Source organism: Protomyctophum parallelum (assembly GCF_964188405.1).
Source record: "Protomyctophum parallelum genome assembly, chromosome: 6".
Taxonomy (NCBI): Eukaryota; Metazoa; Chordata; class Actinopteri; order Myctophiformes; family Myctophidae; genus Protomyctophum; species Protomyctophum parallelum.
The window spans coordinates 19,078,023-19,099,725 of record NC_139701.1 but is presented as its reverse complement, the minus strand read 5'-3'; the positions used below and the strand labels follow the sequence as shown (position 1 = coordinate 19,099,725).

General features: G+C 43.6%; 1 protein-coding gene across 1 annotated transcript in view; it reads left to right on the top strand.

Annotated features, from left to right (window-relative positions):
* scfd2 (sec1 family domain containing 2) overlaps window positions 1–21,703 on the top strand; it is a 176,608-nt gene that overhangs the window by 152,874 nt on the left and 2,031 nt on the right. The window contains exons 7-8 of the mRNA XM_083766887.1: window positions 7,623–7,757; window positions 19,521–19,640. Of these exons, the coding sequence (XP_083623013.1) occupies window positions 7,623–7,757; window positions 19,521–19,640 (255 nt within the window). The remainder of the gene's footprint in view (window positions 1–7,622; window positions 7,758–19,520; window positions 19,641–21,703) is intronic.

Below are 21,703 nucleotides of genomic sequence, written 5' to 3'. Positions count from 1 at the left end.
AGGTGTTGCATCCCAAAAATAGGCGATCTACAAGCTGGTGGTGTGTGTGTGTGTGTGTGTGTGTGTGTGTGTGTGTGTGTGTGTGTGAGGGGGGGAGGGGGGGGGGTCACTCGATGTGGGTTCCTATTATGGAGAAAGCAGGCGAGAGTGTTTGGGAGAGTCAGGACGTGTCACAGTGACTGATGTTTTCAAACACACCCCCTTCTGACTAATGCATTCAGCCGTTGAAGTGGACCTAACAGCAACAACATTATGCAATATGCATTATAATAACACAAAGGTACGCCAACACACATCTATCAGAGTCAAGAGTCACTATTTTGAGCTAAGTACATCAGCATGTTAAAAGAAAACAATCTGACTCAGATGTTTTGTTTACAAGTAGAACATTTACAAAATAGAATTCAGGAGATGAATGATGGGGTATCTCCTCTGTGTTAGAAGGCCTGACAGGGGCTTATGCTGCATTCACATGGAATCAGGCTAGCGGTCGACGGCAACCAGACTTCATTTTAGTGGACGGGAGCAGGACGGTAAACGTAACAGGACGGCACGGCAGCCCGGCAGCCAGAACCGGTGACGGTAACGGCATACGGCATGAATGTTAAAATAAGAAGGAAGACGTAGAGCCTCCGTGCTTGCAGGTGCTGCCCCAGTCCGTAGGAGTTGTATGCATGATGATCTCCCGGCCCGGCTTCCCCACCCTGAACATGGGCTGATTGTGTTTGTATAATATAGACTCTTGACGAAGCTTGATGCGCCACAGTGGACTCTGTGGTGGTGGGAAGGTGCTTTACCACTGCGCCACCCGAGCGACTCTCTCCCTCAGCAACAATATGTTGTCCAACAAAACTTAACTTGACAAAAATGCAATTGCAAGTGCCAACGCATATATTAGCTGTACGGATTCGGAGACATGAAATCCAAACACACCCACGCAGCCACACACACACACACACACAAATCATCATGTAAATACAGACCTGAAATTGCCCAAAATGTTTATTTTATCCAAGATGTCCTCATTTAACCTGTCTGGAAGACTTTGTGGCCACCAAGGATAAGCTTTACAGCATATTGTGTTATTTAAATTAACACCGCTATATGCAGGCCCGGGCGGCTGGTTTAGCTGACTGGTAATCCAGTCTGGCAGATCCCGACGTCCTTTACTGCGTGTCACCCTCCCATCTCTCTCCCCATTTCCTGTCGGCCTACTTTCATCTATCCCTCTATCAATCAAAGAAAGGGGAAAAAAAGGCAAAAGACAAAAGAAATATCTTCACTGCTATATGCAGGTAACTTTGAGGTTGGTGCATACATTTGTCTCCCACTGTCTAAAAGCAGACATCTTGTCAACTGACCAGGGCTTGACGCTTAGCATTTTTCCAAGTAGCACATGTGCGACTAAGTTGCACAAAAATCTAGTAGCACACAAATTATTTTAGGAGCACGATGAAAAGTTATCAAATAATGTGTTTTTGAGCCCCTCCTATGTATACCGGTATACATAGCTTTAGTCCCAGACTCCCCACACATCTCATGATTTGCCATTGACAATGAAAGGGGAATTCAGGTCAAATGTCCACTAAATCTTGTCCCATCAAAACATTAAATGCCATTGACATTGAAAGGAAAATGTATACGTCATATGCAAACGAGCAAATCAGCTATTAAACCAATCACAGCTAGGTATTCTGATGTACGAGATTATTCATGATGATGTATGATGATAAGAGTGTCCCTCACTTCACCCAGGTGTGATTTTTCTTTAATAAAGTGATATGAGGTAGGGACGGGCAATATGGTAAAATATTATATCACAATATATTTTCAGCAATTATCAAAATATTGATATTCATCAGGATATAATTATTATTTTTTTGTTTATTTATGCAGATAGATAGATAGATAGATAAATTAAATTATTATCTATATAGCTATCTATCTATGTTGCTCATGGATGCATGGATGGATAGACAGACTATCCGTTTTTATCCTGCTGTTCTATCATGTGATATTCGATGCAGGGCAAGATGCTCGATTGTGAATTAAATTGTAACATTCTCCTTGGCTTTGACTGCTTCAGACAGAACATCTGACACACAGCTACAGTAGACTATATTTACTAAGCTGGTAACTTACTCGGCTGCCTACCGTTGCTCGTTAATCAGGTCACACAATTGATGGACCACTGATATTTATCCAGCCAGGTCGGTGATTACTAATATAATTCATGCTGTGCAACACATGCTTTTAACACGCTATCATGCTGCGTTCACTCTGACGCTCTGTGCTGCCTGCGAGGGAACAACAGACACACAGCACATGAGCACAGAGTGCTAAAAGGGGGAGGGCCGAGGGCTGTGCGGTGGAAGCAAGGGGAACAGATCTTCAAGCTAAGGATGCATCGAGTCGTTAGCTTGTAGATCTGCTCTTTTTGGCGAACGACACCGCCGTACTACAAATATAAATGTAGGTATAGAACTGAAACTAATAGAATGTGTATTGCGGGATCAGAGCCTTAATTGTCTTTATCACGATTGAACGGTCAAATTCTGTAGTCGCACCAGTGCTACAAATTGAATTCTACAACTCGCACGGTGCTATTTTTAGTAGCATATGCGACTACCTAGTCGCACTGTCGAGCCCTGCAACTGACAATAAAAGTTTTTTGTAGTGATAGTCCCATTGTGAGATCCACTGCTCACATCTGAAGGCAAATTGATGCTTCATTGAATGACAGGGTTGATAGAAAGGCCAGCTATTCAGCTGCAACTGGAAATACAACTTGTTTTGTACTGGTAGCGGGCCCATAAATGACAGAATGAAAGGTCAGGTAAAATTGGAAAGGGGGCAAATCGTTTATATAGTATAGAAAAAGATGTGCCCCCTTTCCAATTTTACCTGACTTCAGTCATTTATGGGCCCGCTACCAGTACAAAAAAATGGGGTTTGTTACAAGGATGATAACCTACAATTCTACTGTAAAAATAGGTTTGGAATAATGGTGAAGTCAGACTTATGATTGGCAGACATGTGCTTCCGGTGTTCCTGCAAGACATTTTAAAATAAAAGCTTTTCCGCCCGGTGTCCGTTACAATCCTGTTATACGTATTACTGCAGTTCTTTCATTCTGTGGGTTGCAACATAGTGACCTATTCAGATGCAAACAATTCATACCTTACCATTTGCATTGCGTTTGAGCACGGTAGCCATAATATTCAGCTGTCACCACTCACCAGTAAATATGGCCAGCTCAGTGGCCTTGTGATTAGAGTGTCCGCCCTGGGACTGGGAGGTAGGGGTTCGATCCCCGGCCGGGTCATACCAAAGACCCAGTGCCTCCCTGCTTGGCACTCAGCATCAAGGGCAGTGGGGGCGGGACTGCGACGCACTATGGGCCTCATGGCTCAACAAGGCTTACTTACTACCAGTAATTCTAGACATGGTTATAATTCTAGACATGCAGGCCCTAAGCTGTCACTTTACCTCTACCCAGAAGCAATGCACTTAATTATGCACTTAACTTGTCCGCTTATATTCTATGTCTATGACCCTCGGTGATAGGCCATTCATCCAATGTCCTGGACACTATTCAATGTAAGCGCATTGCTGTCTGAACGTCTGAATGTCTGCAATGACGTCCTTACCGACTACATAACACTGTACTGTACTGTACTGGTTCTCTCCGTGTCCCTGAGCTCTCTATTATATATTATAAGGTCCTTGATAAGGATTTCAAAAGGGATGGAATAACAGCAGAGGAAGAATAACACATCCTGTTACTGCACTTTTCATCACAGGGATTGACACATACAACATTTTTTTTTGCTCTTAAAGGTTTCATGACATTAATTTGCATTTATTTTTCTGAGCTCAATTGCACCCAAAAAACCTGAACTTTTAACATTCAGTAGATTTTTTTGTGGTCTGGGGTTTTCTGGCTCAAACAAGTGCTCTGATTTTCCTGCTGACTGTGATGTCACAGTCTGCAAATCCCATATATGACAATTGGATTTGTAGGCAGATGTCACTGTTTTGCCTGTTTTCAGGCATGAAACCTTTAACCCATTTTGGGTGGGAACCCCTTTTGGTGTTAGCATTATGTTATGCTTTAGCTATTGAAAAATAGCAGATCTACAAGCTCATCTACGAGCTTGTAGGTCTGCTATTTTTTTTAAACCGAAGAACTACTGACTGAAACATAGCTTTTTCAGAAAACTCTCAGGATGTACAAGACATTTTTAGAATCTGATCCGTGGGGGCACGGTGGCACAGTTAGTAGGGCTGTCGCCTCACAGCTAGAAGGTCCTGGGTTCGATTCCCGCTGGGGACGCTGTGGGCACTGGCGGCGTGTTCCCTCCTCCCCGTCATCAGTGCCCATACCTGAGGCGGGGGTTGGCGATAGGGCCTTTCTGTGTGGAGTTTGCATGTTCTCCCCGTGTCGACTAGGGTAGATACCCTCACAAAAAAATACCGTAATCCTGGTCTCTAAAACTACCTCCCCCTGGCCAGCCGGGGCGCCTGATGGAGGGGAAAGGAACTGGTCGGAATAACGTGTCCCTTCCACGCGCTACGTCCGGCCGGGGAAATTCCCCTCTGTCAGGTGAAAAGAAGCAGCTTGGACTCCTCACGCATAGAAGGAGGCATGAGGTCAGTCCGCTGCCCCCCCAGGTTGGCAGAGGAAGTGTAGCGCCCAGGATTACATTAGATAATTGGCACTGGGTGAAAAGAAAACTGGGTTACAAAATCGTGGGATAAAAATGTAAAGTAAAAAAAAATAATAATAATCTGATCTCAGGTCAAAACTCTCAGAGAGAGAGAGAGAGAGAGAGGGAGAGAGAGAGAGAGATGAAGAGGCAGACACACGGGGGAATGTCTTATGCAACTCCTGGTATTAGTGTTCCGTTTTTCCATTGATAAACAAAACACTCATGACAGAGCTATGCTATTTCCAGTCACGCTCAACAGTCTGATGATTCATTGAGACACTTCAGCTCAGATTGACCATACATAGACCATTTATTGCAAAGCTATTGCATGTTAGTATGGCGTTGTGGCTCTGCTCATGTGATATCAGATGATCTGCGTACCGAGACGCAGGTCTGATATCACATTTGATATCTCCGATTATCTGTGCACCGAGACACAACTCTGATGTCAACGACCCCCCCTGAGCAGAGCCAAAGATACAATAATCCATGAACAACAATACACAGTAATAACACAACACATGATTCAACACAATGCATCTACTTAATCGCAAACAATACAATAATATACCATAACCCCTGGACTAAGAACTACAGGGAGGAGGCCGGGGAGGTGGGGGAAATTTGCACGCAGTTGCGCCCGTTTATCCGTTCGCCTTTGTCCGCCTTCTCCTACCAAACCACTCCGTTTGCACACATCTCTCCATGCACAATACCTACTGCATGCCTGTCTAGACATTTGTTGACATGTTGCATCCATGCAACTGTCATAATTACTGTACAGTTTGCATTTGCATGAAATACCATGTTATTGCACAACAACTCACGGTGATGCAAATTACTTCACATTTTAGGCCACACCCTGTTCCGCTACACGCACGTGCGCACACACACCTACACACAAGTTGCAGCAGTACAGTACGGAACAGTACAGCACAGTACGCTGTATTGTACAATACAGCACAGCACACTGGCCACCTGGATGGCGTGGCGCTAGAGTGGGACCGGCTAAATGCCGGTCGAATTCTAGTCATTAATTTATGATGGCCTGATTACTAACTCTTACCACTACATTAATCCTCATCCTTCACCTGACACTCATTATTATTATTTTTTAACTGTTTTTTTGTGGCTTTCGCCTTTATTTTTATTTTTTTATGGAGGGACAGTCAGCCTACTGTCTGTAGGCTGACAGGAAATGGGGAGAGAGATGGGGGGGTGACATGCAGTAAAGGCCGTCGGGATCGGGAGTTGAACCCACGGCACACTGCCAGACTGGATTACCAGCCAAGGTGCCTGGACCACTGAGCCATGGCCCAGGCCACCTGACACTCATTCTAACCTTGAGTTAGCTTTATTCGTACAGTTGGGATTACGGTCCCAAATCCAGTATTTTGTTTTTCTTTCTCTCTTATCCTCTTTTCTTACAAAGATCCTGTATTTTCTTAATTTATTTTTTTACACACCCTTGAATTGAAATTTAATTTCAATTGAGATTTAATCGTGATTTAAATTGTCATCAGTTTTAATCAATTTTAACATACATTAACAACATTTTCTACATATCGTCTCTGTCCGGTGGAAACCTCATTATGTCCAAAACTGTTACTTTTCATGATTCAAATTAAAAAATTGCATTGCGAAACGTTTCGAGCTTGAAGATCTGCTACTTTTGATGCTTTTGTGCATTAATGTATGGAAAAAACACAAAAAGTGAGAATGGAGGTTTCTGCCCGACAGCAACGTCGACCTGTTGATTATGTTGAAGATACATTCTTGCCCAGGCGGTGGCGTAACCGTCTGGGCACCCGACTGGTAATCCAGTCGCAGTGTGCCGCGGGTTCGACTCCCGAGCCCGACACGGCCTTTACTGCATGTCTTCCCCCATCTCTCTCCCGTTTCCTGTCAGCCTATCCCTGTCCCTTAAAAATAAAAACAATAAAAGGAGTAAGCCGCAAAAAGAATATCTTAAAAAAAAAAGAAGATACATTCTTAACTATATCTGTCTCTTCGTTCCTGTGTTTGTGCTGTGTGGTTGTGTGTTTGTGCTGTGTGGTTGTGTGTTTGTGTGTGTGTTTGTGTGTGTGTGTGTGTGTGTGTGTGTGTGTGTGTGTGTGTGTGTGTGTGTGTGTGTGCTGTGTGGTTGTGTGTGTGTGTGTGTGTGTGTGTGTGTGTGTTTGTGCTGTGTGTGTGTTTGTGTTTGTGCTGTGTGTGTGTGTGTGTGTGTGTGTGTGTGTGTGTGTGTGTGTGTGTGTGTGTGTGTTTGTGTTTGTGCTGTGTGGTTGTGTGTTTGTGCTGTGTGGTTGTGTGTTTGTGCTGTGTGGTTGTGTGTTTGTGCTGTGTGTTTGTGCTGTGTGTGTGTGTGTGTGTGTGTGTGTGTGTGTTTGTGCTGTGTGTGTGTGTGTGTGTTTGTGCTGTGTGGTTGTGTGTTTGTGCTGTGTGTGTGTGTGTGTGTGTGTGTGTTTGTGCTGTGTGGTTGTGTGTTTGTGCTGTGTGTTTGTGTGTTTGTGCTGTGTGTGTGTGTGTGTGTGTGTGTGTGTGTGTGTGTGTGTGTGTGTGTGTGTGTGTGTGTGTGTGTGTGTGTGTGTGTTTGTGCTGTGTGTGTGTGTGTGTGTGTGTGTTTGTGCTGTGTGGTTGTGTGTTTGTGCTGTGTGTGTGTGTGTGTGTGTGTGTGTGTGTTTGTGCTGTGTGGTTGTGTGTTTGTGCTGTGTGGTTGTGTGTTTGTGCTGTGTGTGTGTGTGTGTGTGTTTGTGCTGTGTGGTTGTGTGTTTGTGCTGTGTGTGTGTGTGTGTGTGTGTTTGTGCTGTGTGGTTGTGTGGTTGTGTGTGTGTGTGTGTGTTTGTGCCGTGTGGTTGTGTGTGGTGCTGTGTGGTTGTGTGTGGTTCTGTGTGGTTGTGTGTTGTTGTTTAGGCGACGTACCGGCCGTTCCTACGGCAGGTTCTGGAGGAGGTTCTCCATCCTGACCGCCTGGAGTGTCCAGACATCGAGCACATGTCTGGAGGCCTTACAGACCTGCTGAAGACTGGCTTCAGCATGTTTATGAAGGTCAGATTACGCACACACGCATGCACACACGCACGCACCTCGCATGCACGCACCTCTCACATACCCGCGCACGCAACGCGCACGCGCACACACACACACACACACACACACACACATACACAGGTTTGCAGATTAGAAAAGTGGAGAGCAAAGAGAGGAAACAAGCACATGATTAAAATTGGTATTCATGAATTCACAAGTGTGTGTAGTAGCACACACACACACACACACACACACTCACACACACACATCGATTTATGCACCAGTGATACAGGTCACCTCAGTCCGCTGTCACATGCACTCCCCTCCCCTCTGTGTCCACCACTGTGAGGAGTGAATGGGATGTCCTCAGCCGACTCTGTGTTCATTGTTTGAAGCTGTGAAGCTGACCTTATTCGACAGGTACCTGACATCATACGGCCCACATCCGCACTGATTCCTGCCTCTCCTGTGTGGGTAAAAAAACAAAACACACAAGCAGCTTTACAAATGCGTCGCAGAGAAGATTTTTTTTACTGCTCTAGCAGTGATTCTCAACCCGTTTAATTTCAAGGACCCCCGGTTTGACATGCATTAAGGCCGATTCATACTCCTATTTTACCGCTGTTTCGGCGCTGTAGTGACGAAATGATTTCGGCTCGTCAGAAATTTTCAGACTGAAGAGCCGACATTAGGACGGTAACCCCCCCCCCCCCCCCCCGAACCTCAAATGACGTCACATTGTAGGCTCTACAGCGCCGAACCGACTTTTATTTGGCTCTAAAATAGGAGTATGAATCGGCCCTCAGTCTACGGACCCCCATTTAATGGCATTCCTATCTCTGGGACCCCAATGTATATTGTAAAATCAATGCTGATTTAACTCTGAGAGTGTACAAAATGGAACCAAATGGACCCATTAGGTCCATTTGTACACTCTCAGAGTTACAGACCCTCATGGGGCCCCAGGACCCCACTTTTGGAACCACTGCTCTAGTGTAACTCTAGTGTAGTTTAATCGAATAAACGAGAAGCAGATTTTTTGTTTGCTTTTTGTTGTAAAAATGTATAGAAATTCTACTTGATTTTTTACTAGTAACTAAATCAATGAGTCTGATTAACCACTTAACCCTGTGTTACACTTTGTTGTGTAATACATATTAATATGCTATTTTTGCTATGTTGGCGCGCAAACATAGCAAAAATAGTATATCTACATCTAGAAGCACACATTGTGGCGCGTTATGAGCTTGTAGTTCATTAGTAGTAGTAGTAGTAGTAGTCATTTTAGCTTTTTATAATAATCGTCCATAATCATCGAGGAACAGTTTTAAATAATTTAATAATAATAAATGTGAGTCTCCTAATGACAATAATACTGCCTGGGCAACATTTAAGCCAAGGTCACCCTCAGACAAGTCTCACAACTGCTGGGTTGGACTTCAAAAGGACATAAAATGTCCTTTTGAAGTGGAACAGAGAGACTAGCCACTGTAGAGAGCCGTTGCCAAAGAAAGCATTACTTTAGCAAAGGTTTGTATTAATGTAACTCATTGCAACCACAAAGTGCTGAGTAGAACGTGCCCGGTGGCAGACCTCGCCTCATCATCTTGTTACTGCACGTTGTGTTTGTTTGTGTTGCCATGGTGAACTGCGGCAGCATTTAAGTCCATGTTTCTGAGGTTATAGTGACTATATGACCCTCTCTCTTGGTTGCACAGCAAGACAGGATGCACTCACACGGCACACAGCAGTTATTATTGTTTTTAAATGTTTCTTGTTCACAGCAAGACAGGATGCACTCACACGGCACACAGCAGTTATTATTGTTTTAAAATGTTTCTTGTTCACAGCAAGACAGGATGCACTCACACGGCACACAGCAGTTATTATTGTTTTAAAATGTTTCTTGTTTTTACCAGCTGCTGTGTAACAGCTGAGCTGGTTTATGATCGATCACTTTGGCTTTCACGTACTAGCAAGCTATCTTTCTCATTGGCTGCCATATTGCCTGCCTTGTCTCTAGGCAACCAGACACTTTTTGCCTCTAGCCAACCTCTCAGCCATGGGATGCTAGCAAGCAACAGAACGGCATGACTCTGTCTCAGCCATGGGATGCTAGCACGCAACAACATCCGACACTACTTTTATGAAACTTAAAGGGATAGTTCAGAATTTTTAAACTTAAGCTGTATGAAATATTTGCCATTAATATAGTGGTTGCAACTGTATTAATTGATTCCCCGAGTCCCGTAGTGGGAGTTCTGCTCTGGTTTTGGTGAAATATTTAAAAAAATTGTAAAAGTATTGTATCGTCCCAACAAGGGAGGTGAAATTACTTTTCTGCATTCACCCAGCATATAGCTTGATATTTGTATGCCTTCATTGATAGTCTGCAGTGAAGAGAAACTGTAGGGAAGTGATATGCAGCAAAGGTCCACCAGGCTCAGGAATTGAATGTGGGTCCACTAGTCAGGCATCAGTCTATATATGGTACTAGTCAGGCAGCAATTATGGTACTAGTCAGGCATCAGTCTATATGGTGGGTCTACTAGTCAGGCATCAGTCTATATGGTACTAGTCAGGCATCAGTCTATATGGTGGGTCTACTAGTCAGGCATCAGTCTATATGGTACTAGTCAGGCATCAGTCTATATGGTACTAGTCAGGCATCAGTATATATGGTAGTAGTCAGGCATCAGTCTATATGGTACTAGTAGTCAGGCATCAGTCTATATGGTGGGTCTACTAGTCAGGCATCAGTCTATATGGTACTAGTAGTCACTAGTCAGGCATCAGTCTATATATGGTACTAGTCAGCCATCAGTCTATATGGTACTAGTCAGGCATCAGTCTATATGGTACTAGTAGTCAGGCATCAGTCTATATATGGTACTAGTCAGGCATCAGTCTATATGGTACTAGTCAGGCATCAGTCTATATGGTACTAGTAGTCAGGCATCAGTCTATATGGTACTAGTAGTCATATGCAGGCATCAGTCTATATGGTACTAGTAGTCAGGCATCAGTCTATATGGTACTAGTAGTCATATGCAGGCATCAGTCTATATGGTACTAGTAGTCAGGCATCAGTCTATATGGTATGCGCCTCCTTTGACGAGTGCTTGTAGGGAGATGTTAGGGCTTAAGTGTTTCTCTCAGGGACACTTGGACACTTAGATGGGCGGGCCAAGGGTCAAACCGGTGACCTTCTGTCTGATTACCTCCTCTCTCTTCCCACTGCATTGCTGAATAAAGAACATGTGCACCGGTTGCACACCTTCCTTAGATACAATACGGTTACATGCAATGAACATCGCTCTCTACACCACAGTCACATGGCATCCGATGGACAGATGGAGAGTGAGTGTACTCTCTACACTGTAAAATCCTCACTGTTAATTTATAAATGTTTAACTCCCAGAGTGTACAGATGTAACCGTGTTCTATCTGTACATGACTCAAAGTTAAACGAACACTCAGGATCTGACTAGATGTGAAAGGGCCTCGGGCAGAGTGAGAGAGGATATTGCGGTTTGGGAAGGGTTAGTGTTGACCAGCGGGGCAGAGGTTGAGGTCTTGTGCTGTAAGGAATATCCAGCACAGAGCACAGATCTCTATCAGCGCACTGATTAACTCACATCTGGCCCTGCTTAAAACCCCCGGCTGCCTCGCAAGGCGAATTACACCAGTTGTGTAACAGTGGCCTGCTTTTTTTACACGAGCAAGGAACCTCCTTGGCCTACAAAACCGCCAAGTCAGACAGGCTGGCTCTTTTGCTATAAACCTGACCCTGGAAAGCACTGTGCACACCCTAAAGGCAGTAAAACAATATATATAACGGCCCAATAAAAGTTCTATTTTTAACCACAGAACCTCCAGTGTGCTTGCTGTCTACCACTGTTTGGCCTGCAGTCTGGGGTTGGACCATGCCAGGAGGTTCCAACATTGTCGTTGGCGTGTTTGTGTGCATGTGTATATGCATAATATATGTCTAAGTGTTTGAGTCTGTGTCAGCGGGTGGGGCAGGGTGTGCATGCTGAGAGAGAGAGAGAGAGAGAGAGAGATTAGTTCAATTAATTTGTCCCATTCATCCCCGTCATGATTTGTGTAACTTAATCAATACAATTAAGAAAGTCAATCAATATGTCTAGTGTGCAGAGAATTGCCGGGAAGAGAGTCATTTCCTGGTGATCCGAGTGGATTATCGGCGCTAAAGTCCTAGGCTTCACTCACACCTTTCGATCTAGCATACAACATTGATGCATGCTAGATGTAAACAAAGGGTAAGTGTCAATGCATTTCCAATGGAAGTCACATGGTTTGACACAACATATTTGTTGTACGGCTTTCGGCTGTGTTTCGACTGCCCCCCTCCCCCTCATACAACACAAATGTTGTGTCAAACCATGTGACTCCCATTGGAAATGCATTGCGAGCTTGCATCAGTCAATAAGTCTCATACAACAAGCATACATCAATCTGCTGTGTACGTGTGAGTCAGGCCTTACAGCGTGACCTCTAGGTATAAGTGTTGTTGTGACAGCACTTGATGATCACAGCCCTTCACCCCTTGGAAACATTGGTCAAGGGGCTTCTGAGAATCTGTGACTCACCGCTACACACTGTAAGCCTATGGAATAATGAGAAGGTTCTTAATAAAACCTTCACAAAGCATAACAAAGTATATTCTAACAAGCAGGTGTGCTTCCTCTGGATGCACTGGGAACTAAGTTACTTCCCCACATGCATGGCCAGACTAATATCACTGCGTAGATGAAAGCATCACTCCACAAGAACAGATGCACATTATTCTATGTAATGAGAACGCCAACGTGTTTCCACCACAGCTTTTCTCAGAGCAGATTAAAAAGTCACAATGGGAGTGTACTAGGGCATTGTACTAGTAAATCCACTAGTCGACCTTGTTGGTACTAGTTGACTAGTTGATAAGAAAAGACCAAAAGAAAGTAAAATTTCCCTGATTTTGTAGGCCTCAAGATCAGTTAGATTGCAGTTATAGTTACAAATGTACACAGTTTTTAAATGTACAAATATTTATTTCCATTTTTTTTAACATAATAGGTAGTTATTAAGTTATTAAGTGATTAATCAGTTCACCATATCACAAACAACTAGAAAAAGTGCCCTTCTGGGCACAGGTCTCCACCAGGATGAGCAGATGTGAAGAATTCCAGGCAAAGGTTTTTCCTTGGCCTCTAGGGAGTTGGCATACAAAGTTATCCACAGATCCGTGCAGTTAGAGGTGAAAACACTTTTCGGCCAGTTATAGCGCCACCTTGAGGCTGAGTTGAAATTGTTCATGTGGCATTTCGTCCTCTGCCTAGTGGGAATGTGGGTGCACAATTTCACGGAAATCACGCGATGTGTTCATGATTTGCAGCATTTTGTTTGAAACTGAGCACTCCTGTGAACTTTGGAAGCCAATCTTAACCAATCAGGATGGAGTCTGAGAAATCTGAAAGACTCGTTTCGTTGAATGGCTCTAGAGAGACTGTGTACCAATTTGCGTGATGTTTGGACAAAATCTGCAGGTGTACTGTGCAAAAACTTGTTTTGCACAAAGCGGCCTCCTGGTGGCGCTATAACAGGCCGTTCTGGAAAGTTTGGGGCAGAGGTTCATCGTTGGCATCCAGGGAGTGTGTGTGCAAAATTTGGCATCGACCGGGTTAACGGTGGCCGAGATTAGCTGCTCACGGACACACGGACGGACACACGGACGGACGGACGGACGGAGTGCAAAACATACTCTCCCCCCATGCCTTCGGCCTGGTGGAGACAATAAAGCACATGTATCATGATCGAAAACGGCAATATAGAATAACCTCATAAGGTACTACAAAATACATCAGATAAACAATTTACAACATAACTAGTGACCTCAGATACTCCAAATAACATTGTACGTGTCCAGTAGTGACTTTGTGTTTCAAACCCCCTGTAGGCCCTACAGGACAGTGGAGATATGAGTAACAGCACACATTCCTTCTTTATAAGAAGGGTTTGTGGGTGAAATAAACTATTTAAGCCCTATGTTGAGTTGATACATCCAGGACATTTCTTTCTGAGATGTTTTTATTTTAACTAAGCTTTTAGAGTGGAGTGTTTGGCGTACGCCAGTTGTACTTGGGCGTCCCTGTGCAGCATTATGTGCAGACTGTGCAGGTACTGAGAGTCCTTGTTTGGGCACATGAACAGAGTGTGCGGCTCCTTCACACAGCGTGTGCCTCAGGAAAACTCTGCCAAAGCTTCAGTATTTTGTCTGACACAAATGCAGGTGTCAGCCAGCAGGCTTGCTTTTAGCGTGCTTGCACACACACACACACACACATACACACACACACACACAGAGAAAGGGAATGAGTGGTCTGTTATCCTTTTGAGGTGTCTGTCGGTGGCCTCGTCCTATTGGAGATCAAATAATAGACAGCTTCACATCGTGTTCTTACTACCTCACTACTACCACATGACCTCAAGTATACAAGTCCGTCTCAAACTGCGTTCTCTGGTCTCATGACGACTACATACAGAATAATCTAGTAAAATACCAAAGAACAAAATGGCTACTGTATCACAATATTTTGGTGTAACTACATCACAATGTAAAAGCCTAGTTTGAATATTTTACACTCTTAAAGGACCATACGGTGGTCTGGCTCACTGTATATTTTATATGTGCTTACCATTTCAGAAAGCACATCATAGTTTGTCAGTGTTTTCCATTAATTTCAGTACGGAAAATCAACTTACATGGACTTTTTATGGCGTGGCTCAAAATAAGGCTGTCTGTCCGGAGTTCATTTTGCAAACCACTGGACGGAGACGACCCATGCAAGTTTTTTGGCTAAAAACGGCCATTGCTCCGGAACGGAGGGGTGGACTGGTACCCTATGGTAGCCTATGGTAGCCTCCGAGCGGACACACATCACATCTAACACAAACTTGTGTGAGCAGCAGTTCTTGTTGTATGCTGTTGTTATAGGCCTAGTATATGACAATGAGATACTTTTAATTGAGCTGTGCACCATACACTATTTACCTCAGAGTGTACCACAAAGTATTTAATTTACTTATTTTATTTTACTTTATTTATATTGGTGCTATTTAATTTACTTTATCTACTGTTCTGTTTGCATATACTTTGTACTGATGTTTGCCTAATACTTTGCAAATATTAAAGTTGTCAGATTTGGAATTGTGTTTATTTCTTTCAGATACAGTTTCTACATGAATATAACCATATTATACCCAAGATGGAATGTGTGTTAAATGCTGCAATTTGTAAAAAATGACAAAATATGATTTCTAACGTCGTTGAAGTGGGACTCATCTAAAAGACCACCCCTGGCACCCATTACAGATCACTGCTTGGTATGGTACTTTAAACACATGAACCCAAGTGTAAGAGCCATTTTATTACCAGATAAAAATAAATAAAAAAACATTGTCTTTACAAAAGACTAAATATCGTGACATACAAAATCGCGATATTTGAGTGAATCCATTTTTTGCCCATGCACCCCATCATACATACATACTGTACATCATTTATTTAATTTATTAACCCATTCAGGACGGGAACCCCTCTTGGTGTTTTAAATTCATTTATTTGTCATTTTCCCTATGTAGACTACTTAATGAATAAGAAAAAACGTTCCCCCTCAGCCACTTGTAGTGCAACATAAAAGCCTCTCTAAGAAACGAGATATAAATAATATAAATAAAACTAAAAACACAAATGGCATCCACCTCAAACGCTTTCTCAAACGGAAAAAGTCAAAAGAGGCACTTGCACTGTCCAGTGTCTCCCTCACACACGGTGGAACACATGTTGGAGATGCCTGGGGCACACATCGGCTGCTCATGCAGTGTGTAAGGGTTCACGTGTATGGCCATGCTCTTGCCTTGGTTCCTCGATCCTCCCCCCTGCGGCTCTGATTGCTTGCTTGGCCTTCACAGGCCTACAGTTGTGGCCAGGCCGCCGCCGCCCGCAGCCAATAGCACGCACTATGCAGCCATTATAATCCCAGCAGCCAATCGAACACAGTGGGTACACCCTAACACACACACCCGTGCTGACTGACTCATACCGTTTGCTTAAAACGTTTGTTGCAACCACGGCGCTCGTGCAGGTGTTGTGTGTGCGCGTGCCTTTCTGAGTGTTTGGCCATTTATGTGTATTTGTCTGTGTTGTGTTGGTGCACGAGCCTGTGTATTTCTGCCTTCGTGTGCGCGCACATGTCTACCTCCATGTCTACCTCCACGTGTCTGTTATGAGTCAGGTTCTCTGCAGTGCGCCGAGGCCAGGGGAGACTCTGTCCGCTGCCACAGGCCTCCAGCAGAGTCCTGGCTGAGCTCCTGGGGTGAACAGTAATGAAATACATTTGTGTCCAAGCTGCAGCAAAGAGACATGTTTGTTTTGCATCTGTACTTTTGACTCCACTATACACTAGAAGCCCTACTTCAAATATATAAAATAGCAGATCTACAAGCTCACAACTATTATTTATATTTTATTGACATTTCTGGAATTTCTTAGCATTGATATTAAAAAGAAATGTCTACACACTCTATGGATAGCAGAGCAGAACCTAGCTCTGCCCCTACATATTTTGTCCAAACATCACGCAAATGCTTACACATTATCTCTATAGTCATGTGATCAAGACACATCTGTCTGATTTTTCATATTCCATCCTGATTGGATTAGTACGTTTTGAACAAAATGCCTCAAATCATGAATGCATTGTCACATTGCCGTGAAACTTTACAATCACCTTCTCAATAGTGTAGAGAAGAGGAAGAAATGACACCCTTTTCACATTGTCCTGTTATAGCACCACCAGAAGGCACATTTTAGCTAAACAAATGTTATTATTATTATATTACTCCTACAAATGTTATCCATGCATCATACAAATCGGTACACTTTATGTCTATAGTCAAATGATAAAGGCGCATCTGTCCGATTTTCCATATTCCATCCTGATTGGCGAATTCCGCCCACAATAACCTACCTGACCTGGTGGAGAGCTGTGCTCTGAGGAGCACTTTTTATACTTTTGTTTAGCTTTTTAAGCATGTACTTTATTTGACCATGAGTATCTATACTTTGACTCAAGTTGTGGGGTTGGTAATTTGTCCACCACAGGCCTCCAGCAGAGCCCTGGCTCTTCTCGCACACAGAGAGGAAACACAAACAGACCATATAGTAGAACGGAGCCCACATGAAGTATAGCCCTGCTTGACAGCAGCTGGCTCATGTCACTATAACATCACAAGGATTCAGATGCACTGTTCTGATGTCCTTTGGAGCTGTGTAACCGCGTGAACCCTAGCATCCCTATTCTGGGAACGTCATAATAATAGGCGAACAAGCAGCAAAAATAGCTACGAGCTCACGGTTGTGAACTAGTACAAGCTGTGAGCGGCTATTTTCAGTGAAGAGATTTGGTCTAAAGGAGGGAAAGACACCTATAGGGGACCCCAGTCAACAAAATATATGGGGCTGTGTCCTCAGAAAGTGCTTTTGATATCATGTGCAGAGAACGCTTCTTAATAAGCACACAGAGCGTTTATTGAAGCCTTTGACCTTCAAACCTATCAACGGTTGGCAGGTTGCTGTGCTTGAACAATCATCGTGTCATCTGCATATTAGTATTAGCTTAGAGTCGCCGTAGACTGGCATAATTGCCAGACTGTTGCCTTCCACAATTTTCAAATGCTTCCGGTCATACACTCTGGGACATGGAAGCTCTTTTGATGATGAAGGGAGAAAGCAGATGTGAAGTTTCATCTTTAGAGTTGCGCACATTTATCCTAATAATCATCATAGCATATATAGCTTGCTTCTTAGCAGAAATGGAAATTTTAAACATATAAGTTTTAGTAAAGATATTTTAAAATATATTTTCGTGAACGTAAATGACAGCTTCCGTTAATCGGATTTTAGGAGGTTTAGTTCCAGACTCTAGCATTGAGAGATTGTGGAATAGTTTAATGGCTACGTGAGACTATTATTAGCACAAATGGCCTAGCTGACTTCTCATGGTTGTGGTACGGATTCAAAGTCAGGTCGGATTAAATGGTGCAGAGAAAGCAGGTAGAGATGTAGCTCTGGTCCATAGCCTTACTCATGGACCAGAGCTACATCCCTACCTGCTTTCTCTGCACCATTTAAGGCCTTTTCCAAATGTTAAAATTTAAAAGTCTAATATTATTATGAAGAAAGAAGAAATGTTAAGACCGCTAAAACAAAAAAGATGGGGAGTGACACGCTGCAAAGGTTGTCAGGATCGGGACTCGCTAGGCCAGCAGCCCAGGCCATAGTTTTCCTTTTTTATAGATTTTGAAATCATTACCATGTTATCTCACTATGTTTTTACATACCGTAATCCCGTTTTATGGACGTCTTTGCAATGGGTGCCACGGCCGACAAGACGTAATTTCAAAAGGGGACGTCTTTCTTTATAATGGGAGAATTGGCACTCAGAGCCTAAACTGGTGACCACCAGGTGGCGCTGAAGGAGGACCAATGATATTATAACTTTGACAAAATAAATAACGGCAACAGAAATCGCATTGTGTTGCATTACATATCCAACACATTATTCTTCTCTCAGAGTCATGTCCAGCTTAGTGTTGTGTAGCCATGACCTCGTCTCTGGTCCCACATCAAAGAGGCCGGCCTCCGGAGGTGGTCTATACAGGGGACAGGTGGCAATTTGTGTTCAGAAGTCTGCTCGAGCTCCCCGCACTCCCATGCTACACTGTCTGTCCGCCAAGCCTCACTTCTTCATAGATGACTTGCGCTACCCCAGTGCGTAGGCGTTCAGCAGGGTCCAGTGACGATGTGGTAGATCTTCTCCTTTGAGGCCGTCTCCCGGGTCCCAGATGTAGCGATGCATACGAGTGGGCTGACCGACTCCCTCTCCTGCTTCTTCATGCTTGGTTTCTAGATCATACAGAAATAAATCCAATGGCTTCCTTTCCGGATGTTTTTAAATAAATACTGGGAAGTACACTGTGAGTCATTGTCAGAGAGCTAAACTCACACGGTCACTGCTGGTACAGTATGGTGCTGGAGTAACCTCGCATCAGTGTCACCACCTCGGAGGTGGGTGCGGGGGCAGAGGAACAGGGAGGCGGGTGGGCGCGGGGCCATCTGGTATGCGAAAAACTGAGTCGCTGTTTGGTGTGCATTCTCTTCCAGTGTTCTATACTATAGCATCAATCTTATGCATTATTCATAGAATATGTGAATACTAAAGACGAGCAAAGACAAAGTGAAGTAAAGCTACTTTGTGGATGTTTTTTTTATCAGAGATGAATTTTTCAGAGGATTTAAACCACACTCCGTGTGAACGGTGACTTTAGTCAGTGGGCACGCTGCGTTTTTGAAAAACACAGCTGCGCGATGAGAGTTCCAATATTTCCTACTCGGGTGTTTAGAAGCGTTTTTAGGTGAGCGCCTGTGTGTGGTTGGGAAGGGTAACTTTTATTTTGTAACTCCTATTGGCGAAAGGCAGCCTAAAGACAGCCAATCATGAAAAAGTGTCCACTATGGTCGTCTTTACGATTGCCAGTAGTGGTGTGTGCAAATGTAGTCCAGGCGTTTAAGCACCTGGCAAAAAGAAAAGAGAGCATCTTGCAAAAAACCATCTCAGTGGACACAGCCCCTAATAAAACAATACATTTATTGTTAACCATAACTTGACATTTTGCATCGTATGCGGCCTTCACAACGCTCCATCTTCCCTTCAGGTGAGCCGACCACACCCCAGTGACCACCCCTTGCTATTCCTCTTCCTGGTGGGCGGAGTCACACCTTCGGAACTGCGAATGATCAAAGAGATTGTTTCCACCCACAAACCAGGGACCCAGGTGAGTGATTGGATACATCACAAATCAATCAATGCATTAATTAACTAATCAATCAAAGTCTGACACTCAATGCAACTGTGAATGTTTGACCTCATGATGTTTCTTTCTTTTCTTGTGAGTTATTTCAAATTAATTTTCTTGCAGATTTCAAGCTACTGTAGTCTGTAACAATGCGTTGTGAAGATATGTTCTTTGTTCGGCAAGCAACACCGTTGTGCGATGGTGTATAATTTGAGCTTAACATACGAATCCCATCCACTGTAGTTTAAGTCCCTGATCCCCGGACCCCTGGGGAGTTCCAGCTGGTCTGATCTCCAGCTATGATGGATAACTAGGAAACAGGTGGACCCTTAGGGGTCTGTCACTCACAGAGGGTAAATGGAACCAATTGACCGTTATTTATAACAAATGGGCTCTTGCCGGTCCATTTGTTAAAGTCCCTGTCCCCAAAAGGTTTTTGATTAGAAATGAAATCCGATTGGGTTGCTGAATCATAAATAAAGAGATCAGTATGACCCATTATCATATGTGCATTTAATTATATTTTATTTAAAATAAAATGTTTCCAGTTCGATCCCCCAGGTGGGGAAGTTAATGGCCACCACTTACCCCTCCCCAACACAGCTAAAGTGCCCTTGAGCAAGGCACTGAACCCCCAACCTGCTCCATTGGAGCTGCTCATAGGCCAACTGAGACTGACTGAGACCTTTACGGGTCCATTTGTACAGTGTCGAGAGTTATGAGGGTCCTTCAAATTAAAACGTTTGAGAACCACTAGTACATATATGTGTTCCCATTATAGAGAAACTAATTTACCACAGTAAATGAGATCAAGATGGTAGCAGTTACACAGCTGTGTTTACTGACGGGTGAACTTGTCCTCTGATTAATGCACATTCACAGTAATTATACATACATATGATGCTGCGACTGTGTTTAGCGTCTCATGCAAAGTGTGTGTGTGTGTGTGTGTGTGTGTGTGTGTGTGTGTGTGTGTGTGTGTGTGTGTGTGTGTGTGTGTGTGTGTGTGTGTGTGTGTGTGTGTGTGTGTGTGTGTGTGTGTGTGTGTGTGTGCGTGCGTGCGTGCGTGCGTGCGTGCGCGCGAGAGAGAGAGAGAGAAAGAGAGAACTGTATAATCTGTTGTGTTAATAAAAGACACGGAGAGATTGAGGCTAGGGAGAATGAAAGACTTGGCTGAGTTCAAAGCTTGCCATCTGTAATCAGAAATGCACAAGAAAGAGAGAGGGCTGTATAATTAACTGCCCAGGCAAACACACACACACACACACACCCTGACCTCAACGCACAAGTATATTTGGGTTTTGTGCTTGTGTGTGTGACCCATGGAGCTGCTGGTCACAGAGCAGAGGTTTTCACTCTTTTTTTGTATGGACGGATTGGACGCAGGTTGTCTGAACCATAGGCTTTTAGAAGACACTCCTATTATCCAGAGCAACTTGCAAAGTTAATGGCATGTAAAAACAAACTACAGGGCAAATTTAGCAAATTTTATTATGCTATAATTGTAATGCCAGCTAAACATCAAGCCTACAGTAGCATTTGTCTAACTCTAAACAACATTCTGTACTAAGCATTGTGGAAACTTAAGGAAACAGTATGTGTATAACTAAATAATACATAGGATGTGAACGACAGGTACCAACATACCGGTACATCTGCATATAATTACTAGAATGTCTAAAAAATAGTCGACAAGAAGTGATACAAGGAAATAAGGAGTGCTAAGGATTGAGGTGGAGTCTGATGAGTTTTTTCAGACTGCGGTGGAACATGGAGTGAGTCTGCAGTTATGACACGTGTGACGTGTGTGCGTGCGTGTGTGTGTTGCTTGGTAGCCAGGAGGGAAAAGAATCTTGGAGCGTTTGCCATGGTGTTTTAGGGAAAGAAGGAACAGACAACAGAGGTCCTGTCACTGTGTTAAGTATGTTGTATGGCTGGATCATGTCCTTAAAGGAGGACTTCACCCAATTTCAACCTACCTTCATAATTGGTCCTCACTAATGCTCAAAATCTACTCACTACTCTAAACACGTCTCTACATA